The sequence below is a fragment of the Sus scrofa genome, chromosome 1 (assembly GCF_000003025.6).
Source record: "Sus scrofa isolate TJ Tabasco breed Duroc chromosome 1, Sscrofa11.1, whole genome shotgun sequence".
NCBI classification, from domain to species: Eukaryota; Metazoa; Chordata; class Mammalia; order Artiodactyla; family Suidae; genus Sus; species Sus scrofa.
In genome coordinates, this window is record NC_010443.5 from 71,359,323 (window position 1) to 71,371,835 (window position 12,513).

A 12,513-nucleotide genomic window follows, 5' to 3' on the forward strand; every position below is an offset into this window, starting at 1 on the left:
CTAAGAGTCTTTTCACACTTATTCTTGCCTCAAAGCCAACAGTTTCTGGGACTTGTCCGGCCAGCAACCGGTTTCCTAAAGCCTCAAAAATGAAGGCGCGGGTGGATCACGGGTTCTCCAGCTATCTGCGCTCCCCAGGCGCCCTGTTCACCTTGCTCCTTAATGAGAGAGGGTCAGTGTCAGCTCTTCTTGACCCGAAGCTCTCGGGCTCCGGGGTGTGGGTAGTGAGCGCCTTGACCCACTTCGCATTCCCTGCGCCAAGCCAGGGCGGGCGGTACCGTGCGCCTAGCGGCCCTACAGGGGGCGAGGAGGAGCCGTAGTAGGTTCGCGGACCGGGAGCCCCGGGAGCCTCGCCGGGAGAGGAAAGGCCAGGCTCATCCACGGCTTGAGGGCAGCAGAGCGCGGGAATGGCCACCCGATGAGGCCGGAGCGCCCGAGGACGCTGGCGCTGTCAGACCCGAGTGGCGGCAGCTGACACCTGAGGGTCTCTGAGCGCGAAGCCCAAAACCGGGGTGAAGGGCGGCTTCCAAGGACAGGGAACCCCGGGAAGGCGCGGCTAGAAAGGCGAGGGCGGGGATCCCGGCGGCCGAGGCTTGGAAAACAGGCAGCCGCTGCCCGGGAGTGCAAAGTTGCTCCCAACCGAGCAGGGATCCAACTTTCGGTTCCCGATTTAGCCGGGGGAGAGCTGGGCTGCAAACAGCCGGGCGCGCTGGGGGAGCCGCCGACAGCTGCGCCTCCCGCTCCTTACCTGGCTAGTCCCTGGAGCAGAGCCTGGGCGGCGCTGGCCAAAGTTTGGGGAGTCAGCGGCGGGACGCGAGGGACACGGACGCGACGGCTCGACGGGCGCCAGACGCGAAAGCCTCGGCGGATCCGCGGGTCAGAAGGCTGCTGCGCGGATGCCGGGTCCCAGCGCTGGCAGCGGCTTTGACTAAAATAGGCATAGCGGAGACCGCAGCCAGGGCTGGGGCCGCACCGCGCACGCGCCCGGCGCCCCGGCGCCCCCCGGCGGGCGGAGTCCCCGGCCTTGGCCAGGACTCCCCGCCCGGCTCTTCCAAGTCGCCGCCGCGTCTGCACAAGCGTGGTACATTTGAAACACCCGCTTCTTTCTTTCCTGGTTTCCTCCCTACTTCTCGGTTCTGTCCTTGTTTGGGCATGAGTGGGGGGCGAGGAGCGTTTTGGGGTCAGCGGCGTTGGTTGCTCATCTCCGTGGGGATAACTCGAGCAACAGGGTTCTCGCAGAGAGAGCAATCAGGAATAGAAGAACTAGATCCTTCTTTTCCCCACAAAATCAAACGACCCATTCGCACAATTCCTTTCTGGGACAAACGCCAGCATCTCCGCACAAGCCGGAAGAACCGGGAGAGTGCGCAATCGGCGTCCGAGCATGGCAGCGAAGGTTGGCCGTTTGGTCCACAGGGACGCGGGACAGCGCCTCCGGGGACCCGGCAAGGAGCGGGAGCAAGCCAGCCCTGCTGCTGCAGGGGCACTTGGAAGGGCGCGTCGACCTGAGCCACGGTTTTATTTCCATAGAAGGAGGATACTTATCCGAAATTTACATTCTCGTGGAGGCGCCTGGCCCTCAGCTGTAGGCAAAGCTCCATCTGAATCTGGCACGTGTGTTTGGCATTGAAAACCAAGGTATGAAAGTATGGTCCAATCCATCATTACTTTTATAGAGGATCGTTCTTTTGGGTGAGGAATGCTGGGTGAATTAATGAAGAATTGGTATAGGGGAGGAGTTGGAGGACAAAAGAGTAAGTAAGGTTAGCTAGGCATTCAGTTTCCAGCCAGAAGTGTCCCGTGGACGGATAGAATTTGTGCTGATTATAAGAAGATGAGGTTTTTCCTGCGTGCCAAACATGACCTAAAGACCACAAGTACGTTATAAAGTGAGTACCTGGGTGTGCACACGCGCCAAGTCTGTCTAGTGGAGAAGCAGCGTCTTCAAGAACCTGGGCGATAGTGCTGCACAGGCCAGGTTTGAATCCTGCCTCTGCTACCAACTGACTGTGTGACCTTGGGGAAGTTACGTGGCTTTTCTGTGTCTGTTTCCTCTTGTGTTGAGGACTAAATGGCTAGATATATATAAGAGGCTTAGAATGGTGTGTGGTACATAGTAAATTCTATGTATGTGAATATATATTCTACTTACAAAGCTCTGTCTCTCACATTTGAAATTTGCTCTAACGGCCCAAGATTCATTTTCAAGGCTGCTTCTTCAGAGTCTTTTTCTTTTTAGCTGCTTGGCCAGCCATTTTGATAGCTACCACTACGTACATATTAAGTAAGGTTTAGTAATAAATGTGCATAAATCTATCTTTGCATGGATATTTGAGGATGGCTTATAATGACAAACACTGGAAATAATCTAAATTCTAACTATAGGGGACTAAGTAAATTATAGGACATCCAAACAATCTTGTTCTAAGCAGCCATTAAAATTGATTTATAAACAGATATTAGAGACATAATAACATCTGCTAATTATATAGAACAGAGGTTAGCAAACTCTGGCTCAAAGGCCTAGTCCACTGCCGATTTTTGCACAGCTCATGAGCTAAAATGGTTTTTACATTTTTTAATGGTCCAAATCACCAAAAGAAGAGTATTTCATGACATGTGAAAACGATATGAAACTCAAATTCACTGTCCATAAAGTTTAACTGGAACCCAGCCCCACGCTCGTTCATTTATGGCTGCTTTTGTGCCAAAAGGCAGCATTGAGGAGTTGTGGCAGAAACTATATGAACTTGCAAGGCCTAAAATATTTACAATCTGGGTCTTTACTGAAAAAAAGTGTACTGCCCCTTGATAGAGGATGTATTTTGTGCCAGGCAGTATTATACATGGTTCAGATATATTAAGCCATTGAATCCTCATGGAAAACTCTGTGAAGAAGTAGCTTCTGTTATTAATCTCCATTTTATAGCCAGGAAACTAAGATAACAGCAAGGTCGAGTAGGCTGCTCAGGCTCACACAGCTAGTGAGAAGCTGGGCCAGGATGTTAACCGGGCAGTGTAGTTCTGGAACTTACACTCTCGTCCGCTACCTATATAGTTTCTGCCACCTTCTATCACTGCCTACACTGCCTCCTGTACAAAGATGTTAAATAGAAAAAGGCAAGTTACAAGAGTGAGAAGAACATGACAACTCATCCATGATGTTAAAAGACTAAAATGCTTATGTTCCTTGCCTCAGAGTGTTGAGATTATAAATGATTTTTCATTTTTCCCTCCTTCCTTCCTTTCCACCTTCTCCCCCTCTCTCTTATCTCCCTCCTTTCTTCTCTCCCGTCCTTCCTCTCTCCCTCTTCATCTTCTAACTTCTGCTCTTCCTCCTGCTTCTTTTTTAAATTGAAGTATAGTTGATTTACAATGCCGTGTTAATTTCTGCTGTACAGCAAAGTGATTCAGTTATACATATATCTATTTATACATTTTTAAAGTATATATATATATAGAGAGAGACAGACAGACAGAGAGAGGGAGAGACAGAGAGTCCTTTTAGGGCCACACTCGCCCTAAATGGAAGTTCCCGGGCTAGGATTGAATTGGAGCTGCAGCTGCCGGCCTGCACCACAGCCACAGCAATGTGGGATCTGAGCCATGTCTGTGACCTGTGCCTCGGCTCATGGCAATGCTGGATCCTTGACTGACTGAGCGGAGCCAGGGATCAAACCTGCATCCTCAGGGATACTAGTTGGGTTCGTTATCACTGAGCCACAGTGGGAACGCCATATTCTTTTCCATTATGGTTAAATCTCAGAATATTGAATATAGTTCCCTGTGCTGTACAGTAGGACCTTGTTTATCCATTCTATGTGTAATAGTTTGCATCTGCTAATCCCAAACTCTCTGTCCATCCCTCCACCACCCCCTCCTCCTGCTTCTTCTGTTTAATTTTCTATGATGATTACATGTTACTTTTGTAATAATTTAAACTCATATTTACTAAAATTGTAGAGCCCAGTTCTGGCTTTGCAGACTGGAATATCAGACTCCAGAGGTGCGGTTATGGAGTCAGCTCTTAGAGGATGAACTCACTCCTTACGGGACAGGTTAAGATCTAAGGCATTTAGATCCTTTCAAGATCGTGCACTTTTATGAAAAGAGTACTGGATTCAGTATCGTAAGACTTGCATCCCGAACTTGGATAGAGTCTGCTTTGGCTGAGTCTGTGTTCCACAGAGACAGGAGACTGAACTAAAGCTCTCCCCTACGTGACTATAACCCATTTAAGGATTAAAAGCATACATTTTATGTTTAAATTTCTCATCATTGATATATGAGTACCAGTTCTATAAAATGAAAAGTAAGAATTCTAGACATAAAAACTCAGGTTTGGGAGTGCCCTAGTCTCCCTGGTGTCCTCCTGCTGCTCAGATTGAACGATTCTGAGCACTATTTGAAAACGAATGTGAGGCAAGAAGGTAACTTGCATCGAAGCGTAGAATGAAAAGGATATGAAGCATAAATAACAAAATACAGGGCAGCCTGTCTCCTCTGCAAGAGTGCCAGCTAGTACAGCTTAGATTGACATAAACAGTTACTTCTACCTTTATTTCTCTATGGACATCTTAGTTTGCTTTTATAACTTGGACATAACCATGATGAGATTTCCAAGTTCAGACAGAATAAACTCTGTGAAAATAAAACAAGACCTGAGGGAGTCACTGGTTTTGAAAGTGTATAGCATTACTTTCCTCATCTCTATCTGCCCATGGTTTACATCAGTGTAGACTTTCTTTTGTATGTTAGTCCCAATTGCACAGAGACCGTGGCTTCTTCTGGTATGGTCTCATAGCAGAGAGTTCTGATCACCTATTAAACAGTGATTTGATTAGATTTTTTTTTCTTTTTAAAATTTTTTATTTTATTGCCATATAGTCGATTTACAATGTTGTATTAGTTTCTGCTGTAGAGCAAAGTTAGTTATATATATGTGTGTATGTGTGCATTCTTTTCATATTCTTTTCCATTACGGTTTATCACAGGATATTGCATATAGTTTCCTGTGCTATACAATAGAACCTTCTTGTTTATCTATTCTACATATAATAGTTTGCACCTGCTAATCCCAAACTCCCAATCCATCCCTCCCCTACCCCCTTGCCTCCTTGGCAATCATAAGTCTGTTTTCTATGTCTATGAGTCTGTTTCTGTTTGGTAGGTAAGTTCATTTGTGCCGTATTTTAGATTACACATATAAGTCACATCATATGGTATTTGTCTTTTTTTTTCAGACTTCACTTAGTATGATAACCTCTAGGACCATCTATGTTGCTGCAAATGGCATTATTTCATTCTTTTTTATGGCTGAGTAATATTCCATCATATATATATGTGCATTACATCTTCTTCATCCCTTTGTAGATGGACATTTAGATTGCTTCTATGTCTTGGCTATTGTAATTTTTTTTTTGTCTTTTTTTTTTTGCTATTCCTTTGGGCCGCTCCCGCGGCATATGGAGGTTCCCAGGCTAGGGGTCTAATCGGAGCTGTAGCCGCCCGCCTACGCCAGAGCCACAGCAACGCGGGATCCGAGCCGCGTCTGCAACCTACACCACAGCTCACGGCAATGCGGGATCGTTAACCCACTGAGCAAGGGCAGGGACCGAACCTGCAACCTCATGGTTCCTAGTCGGATTCGTTAACCACTGCGCCATGATGGGAACTCCCCTTGGCTATTGTAATTAGTACTGCAATGAACACAAGGGTGCATGCATCTTTTCGAATTTTTTTTGGAGGGGGAGCATATGCCCAAGAGTAGGATTGTTGGATCACATGGCAACTCTGTCTTTAGTATTTTGAGGAACCTCCATACTGTTCTCCATAGTGGCTGCACAAATTTACATTCTTACCAACAATGTAGGAGAGTTTCCTTTTGATTAGATTCTTTCTGCACCTTAGCTTATCATGTTATTAAATGTTACATTAACTTTTTCATTGACCTGTTCGACAACCAACTTTATTAGCTCTATTAAAATTTATTTTCCTTTTTAAAAAAATTAATAGACTTGGTTTTGTTAGAGCAGTTTTAGGTTCATAGATGATTAAGCAGATAGTAGAGAAAGCTCCTATATACCCCCTTTTTCCTCAGTTCACAGATCCCCCAATTATTAACATCTTGCATTAGCATGATAACATGTGTCATGATTAAAGAACCCATATTGTTACATTATTATTAACGAAAGTTTACATTAGGGTCTGTCTTTGTGTTGTACAGTTCTTTGGGTTTTGCCAAATGTATTTGTCACGTATCCACCGGTGAAATAAATAAGGAATATATATTTGGTATCTTCTCCCAGTTCCTGAAGCAGCGTTCCTAAAACCCTGTAATTTCCTGACTGACTGGGTGCTAGGAGAATCTTTTGTTCTAATATCTAGTCTTTCATCCCCAATTCCTGACATAGGGCTCCTTCATAATTTCCTGAGTAATGGGGTGATAGGAGAACCTTACACAGAGCTTCCTTAATGCCTTGGAAATTCCTGGGTGACAGGAGTGTGTTTTGTTCTAAGGAGGTGACTCTGAGTGGGCCTCTGAATAGCTTCAGAATGGGGCCACATCACCAGAAAGACCAAGCCACAAAGCTTGGAACTTTCATCCACCCTCCATCCTCAGGGGGAGGGAGAGAGGCTGGAGATTGAGTTAATAATCAATCATGCTGACATGATGAAGCTTATAAAAAAAAATCCATAAACTAAGGGGTTTTGAGAGCTTGGGTTGGTGAATACAGCCATGTGCTGGGAGGGTGGCACACCCCAGCTCCACGGGACAGAGGTTCTTGCACTGGGGAACATTCTGCACCTTGCTCTATGTACCTCTTCATCTGGATGTTCATATACATCCTTTATAATACACTGGTCTACATGTTTCCCTCAGTTCTTTGAGTTTTTACTGCAAATTATCAAGCCAGAGGACAAAGTTGTGGGAGTTATAGCCGAGTCAGAATGAAGTATGAACCTGGTGGGCCCATTACTTCTGACGGGCATCCAAAGTGGGGGCAGTCTTATGTCACTGAGACCTTGTGTGGTGTCTGCGCTAACTCTGGGTAGTTAGAATCAGAATTGAATTGTAGGACACCCTTTTGGTATCTGGAAGTTGGAGAAGGGGTTGGTGGTAGAAAACCCCCACACATTTGTTGTCTGAAGTGTTGTGAGTACAGGAAGCAGAGTTTCTTTTTCTTCTTTTTTTAAGTAATGCCATGTAGCCACCATTACAGTGTCATACCTAATAATTTCACTGCCGTAAAAATCCCTGTGCTTCCCCTGTCCAACCCTTTTCTTCCTCACCTCCCTAACTTCTGGCAGCCACCAAATTTTTTTTTTTTTTTTTTTTTTTTTTTTTTGCTGTCTACATACTGTTGCCCTTTCCAGAATGTCATATAGTTGGCCTCATACAGAATACTGACCTTTCAGACTGGCTTCTTTCACTAAAATTTTCATTTTGGCTTCTTCCATGTCTTTTTGTGTTTTGATAGGTCATTTTTTAAATCACTGAATAATATTCCATTGTGTGCATGTACCACAGTTTGTTTCTCCATTCAACATCTTACGAACATCTTGGTTTCTTCCAGTTTGGCAATTATGACTAAAACTGCTATAAACACATGTGGTAGGTTTTTGTCTGCCCATGTTTTGAGCTCATTTGGGTAAATGCGAAGGAGTGCGATTGCTAGATTGCATGATTAGACCCTGTTAGCTTTGTAGGAAGCTGCCACATGGTCTTCCAAAGTGGCTGTACACCATTTTCCAGTCCCAGTAGCAATGGACGAGAATTACTGTTGCTCCACATTCTTGCTAGCATTTGATACAATCAGTTTGTGGATTTTAGCCATTCTAATAGGTACTGCTTTTTGCTTAGACTGACTCACTTTGTTAATTTGTTCAAAATAACTGAAGAGGTTATGCACTGAACAGGTTTATATCTTGGCTAAATAAAAAACAGGAAATAACAAAGCGAAGAGGTATAATCTTTCATATTATTGCATCCAAAAGACCCACAGTCTAAAAAAATGGTAAAACACTGTCTAAATATTTCTAATATTAAATTTAAGGAGAGGCTCCCTTAAAATTTGAGTGATATTTGAGTCATTGAACAATGAGTTTTTATCCAAAATGGTTCAACCCTTAAAAGAAACAAAACCTAACTAAAACTCAAAAAAGTGACCCAGTCCTGGAGTTCCCATTGTGGCTCAGCAGTAACGAACCCAACTAGGATCCATGAAGATATGGGTTGATCCCTGGCCTCACTCAGATCTTGCGTTGCTGTGAGCTGTGGTGTAGGTCAGCAGCTGTAGCTCTGATTGGACCACTAGCCTGGGAACTTCCACATGCCACGGGTGCAGCCCTAAAAAAAAAAGTGACCCAGTCCTTTAAGAGGACAGTAATTATTAAGGTAGTCAAAAGAGTGAGGGATTTGGAATTAGCAGCTGGGTTTGAACCATGGTTTTATATTTAATAAACTGGGCAAAGTCAAATCACTTATTAAACTTTTCTGAGCATCAATTTCTTGTCTGCAAAAATAATTCTTAGGGAGTTCCTGTTGTGGCTCAGGGGAAATGAATCTGACTGGTATCCATGAGGACGCAGTTTTTATCCCTGGTCTCGCTCAGTGGGTTAAGGATCTGGTGTTGCCATGAGCTGTGGTGTAGGTTGCAGATGCAGCTCGGATCCTGTGTTGCTGTGGCTGTGGTGTAGGCTGGTGACTACAGTTCCAGTTTGACCTCTAGCCTGGAGACCTCCATATGCCTCGGGTGCCGCCCTAAAAAAGACAAAACAAAACAAAACAATTCTTAGTTTACAGGATTATCTTGATCTTTAGAAACTATGTTTTAAAAAATGCCTGGCATCCAACTTTGGTAGCTTAACCATATTTCTTTTTACTCCACTTACGAGTGTTCTGCACATGATACGCAATCAATAAAAATTATTAGAATTTCCATCATCAAAACTCCCGTTTGATGAAATAGTTGAAATAGTCTAACACCTGAAATAAAAATGTAGTTTCATCTTCTATGTATTTGCTTGTTTTAAATAGCTGAACGTAGCATATGCAAGACTTGAGATTTCAAACCAAATTTGTAGATTGGAAGACTTTGGCTAATGCTAAAATATCCAGTGGTTTGGGATTTCCCTGGAGTAGCCAGAAATGAGATAGTGGCTTCAAAAGCAAATTCATAAAATATGCAATAGTATAGATTCTTGAAAGTGGGCACTTGACAGAACTAAGTTACAGTAATTCACTGTTTTGGAATTTGACAGAAATGTGTGCACAGTGACTATGGTCAGAAACTAAAAGCCTGATATTTCCTCTATTCTTCCTCATGTAACTTTCCTTCTAAAACAGAAGAGTCACATTTGCGAATTATTTGTTTAAAACATTAAAATAACAAAGGCCATAGATGAAGAATTTAATAGGATTTTCTAACCATTCTGATGGTAATTTCTAAGAGAAAGAAGTTAATATAAGCAACTAAGCATAACAGAATCATATTTTTTTTTTTTCTAAAGTGGGAAAAGAGGATCAGGGAAGTAGCTCTGAATTCACAGTCATTCCCAGAGAAGCCTCAAAGCCGGGCCCATGTTGGATTCTCAAAACAAAAATGAATCCCAGGCCCAGGCAGATCCCTCCCCAACCCCCAGAGAAGCAGGTTCAAAAGTCTTGCACTGTTGAAGGAAGGGGGGACTTCCTTCCAGGGCCTGAGCATGGGCTCTTGTCTAACACTGGGAAGTGTCTGAGGAGATGCATGTGCTGATGAAGCAAAAGACTTTATTCGGAAGAGGCTCCTGGGCAGAGAGCAGCAAGGTCAGGGAACCCAGGAGAATTCTCTGCCACGTGGCTTGCAGCCTCAGATGGTATGGGAATGGTATTAGTTTCAGGTGGTCTCTGGGCAATTATCCAGCTCGTGTCCATATTTGGTCTGGCTCAGGGCCCTTCCTGGTGGTGCACCTCTCAGCCAAGAGGGATTCCAGGGAGGCTGTGAGGGCTTCAGGAAGGTTGATAGGACACACTACGGACTGGGGTCTCCTTCAGCCCCTCCCGAATTCTCTGAGTTAGTTTTCAGCAGCACCACCACCAGCAGCAGCAGCACCAGCAGCACCAACACCAGCAGCAGCAGCAGCAGCACCAGCAGCAGCAACACCACCAGCAGCAGCACCAGTACCACCATGTTCCTTATCGGCACCTCCTCTTGTGAGACAGTGTGCAGGCAAGTGGTTATTATTGCACCTGACCAAGACAGGTGGTTCCCATTAATGGTTTCCTAACAGCACCACCCACTGTAAAGACCTCTCGTGTTTTGTTCTTTCCCTTTTAGGAAATTCCAGAAATTCACAGACCCTTGAAGCCTGTCTCTGAATCCCACTTTAAGCACCTCTGCTTTTGTTAGGGAACCATTGACTGAAAGCTCCTACCTTGGGCAGGCATGATAATAACTGCTTGCATGAGTTGTCTCATAACTGGAGGACCCAATAAAGAACATGGTGCTGCCCTGAAAACTAACCAGGAGGATTTGGGAGGGGCCCGTAGGAGAGAGGAGACGACCAACCTCCCAGAATCCTTGGCGCTGGAATCCATGTTGGCCGAGAGATGCCAGTGCTGCCAGGAAGGGCTCTGACTCGGACCAATATAAGCCAAGCAAGATGATTGGCCAGAGACAACCTGAAACTAACCTCATTATCTGAGGCTGCAAGCAACTGGTTCCCTTACCCTACTGCTCTCCTCCCAGGAGCCCCTTCCCAGAAAAGTCTTTTGCTTTGTCAGTAGGTATGTCTCCCTCAGACAGTTCATTTTCGAGTGTTAGACAAGAGCCCACGCTCGGGCCTTGAAAAGGCCTCCCCCTTCCTGCAACACTTTTAGAGAAGAGAAATGCTACAGCTCTGAAGATGATGCTTTTAAAGGTACTGTTTCTTAGTGTATAAATAACTCCTTTACATGATTAATTTGGTGATTAGAAAGGAAAAAGTGTTAATGATAGAAAAATAACTCGACAATTTTTAATAACACGTAATTTTGAATGTATAGATAAGATTTTGATTGAAAGTGAAGCCAGGGCGTAGCTTTTAATCTATATCTGGTGAAAGCAGAGCTTTCAATCATGGAGTTTCTACTGAGCGATATCAATCTGTTATGTAATTAATCCTTAAAAAAAAAAAAAAAGCTGGTTTTGGAAGACTGATAATAGCCAGCCCAGTGATTGACATTGGCTAGAAACAAAACCCCAAAGCAACGCATTATAAAGATGGAATAATAAAATAAAACTGGGAATAATGATGCTGCCATCCAGCATTAATTGATGTGCAAAAGTACTCAGAGTTCCCAGGAGAAAGGAATTATTTAAATGCAAATTTTTATTACTACGACTACGTAAATTGTTGTAATAAATCCATGAAAATAAGATACCTCACTGGCTTGATGCATATATTAAAACTAATAAAATATTTATGAGCCACACAACAGCAACTTTATCATTTGGCATAAAAATGGTAAACAAGATGAGTCATTACTTTAGTCCAAGATCAAACATATTTAGTAAAATTAGGCCCACATAAAGTGATGACAATGATGTCTGGTTTGAAGACTATGGCGACCCCACATAGGAGAAAAAAAAAAATGACATGATTTGAAAAGATGCAGATTTGACTGTCACCGCCTCTCTTTAGAGCATGGGAAAAACTGAAGTACTTGGGAATTCCTTAATATTTATTACATCGACTACATCACTTTAAGTTATCCAGAGAGAAGTATAATGAATATAAGCTCAGAAAATGGCATCTGAAAGCAGCAGAGCGTTCCAACGTGAGTCAGGAAATCTTGTAGATGATGTCATTTGCTTAATGAGTGCATAAAACCAAGAAAATAGATGCTGAGCGGAAAAAAACATCTAGTAGAAAATATTACTGTTAATGACCATTGTAATATGCCATATGATGAAGTCATTAAAAATACCTTGACATTCATACCGACATCATTGATGACTCAGCCTGCTGGCATGTGATTCCCACCTATTTTCAAGTGATATTGCAGAGATGGATTCCCCAGAGCAGTTTGTCTCTGTCTCTATCATGACTTTTCTTACTTGCTGCCTTTAACATATTGACCTACAAGTCCTACTTCTCCTTCAAGGTTGTAAGATTCTGGAGGGTAGGAAGTGTGCTTGATTTATCTTTCATGTCTTCATGGTACCTCACACATGGTTCGTGTATATTTGGGACTCAGTAAATATTAGGTAATGGAATAATGGAGTACATTTGCTTTCACGTATTAGTCTCCAATAGAAGAAATAATTAAATATTTTAACAAACTGTGTTTTCAATTTAAATTTTTATGACTGGGAGATAGAATAGAAGAAATATATTCCAACACGTTAATAGAAATTGGGTTAGAATAGTGAAATTGGAGTTCCGATCGTGGCTCAGTGGTTAATGAATCCAACTAGGAACCATGAGGTTGCGGGTTCGATCCCTGACCTTGCTCAGTGGGTTAAGGATCCAGTGTTGCCGTGAGCTATG

At 43.5% G+C, this 12,513-nt stretch overlaps 2 protein-coding genes across 3 annotated transcripts in view; one reads left to right on the forward strand and one right to left on the reverse strand.

Moving 5' to 3' along the window:
- Positions 1-933, reverse strand: part of BVES (blood vessel epicardial substance) — a 43,902-nt gene extending 42,969 nt beyond the window's left edge. The window contains 1 exon segment of one of the 2 annotated variants that reach the window (NM_001348416.1): positions 749-933. The gene's annotated coding sequence lies outside the window, so the exon portion shown is untranslated. 2 annotated transcript variants of the gene reach the window in all.
- The window catches only part of LOC106508909, a 62,179-nt gene continuing 49,755 nt past the window's right edge, over positions 90-12,513 (forward strand). The window contains exons 1-3 of the mRNA XM_021084573.1: positions 90-172; positions 267-450; positions 757-1,638. Of these exons, the coding sequence (XP_020940232.1) occupies positions 90-172; positions 267-450; positions 757-1,509 (1,020 nt within the window). The 3' untranslated portion in view covers positions 1,510-1,638. The remainder of the gene's footprint in view (positions 173-266; positions 451-756; positions 1,639-12,513) is intronic.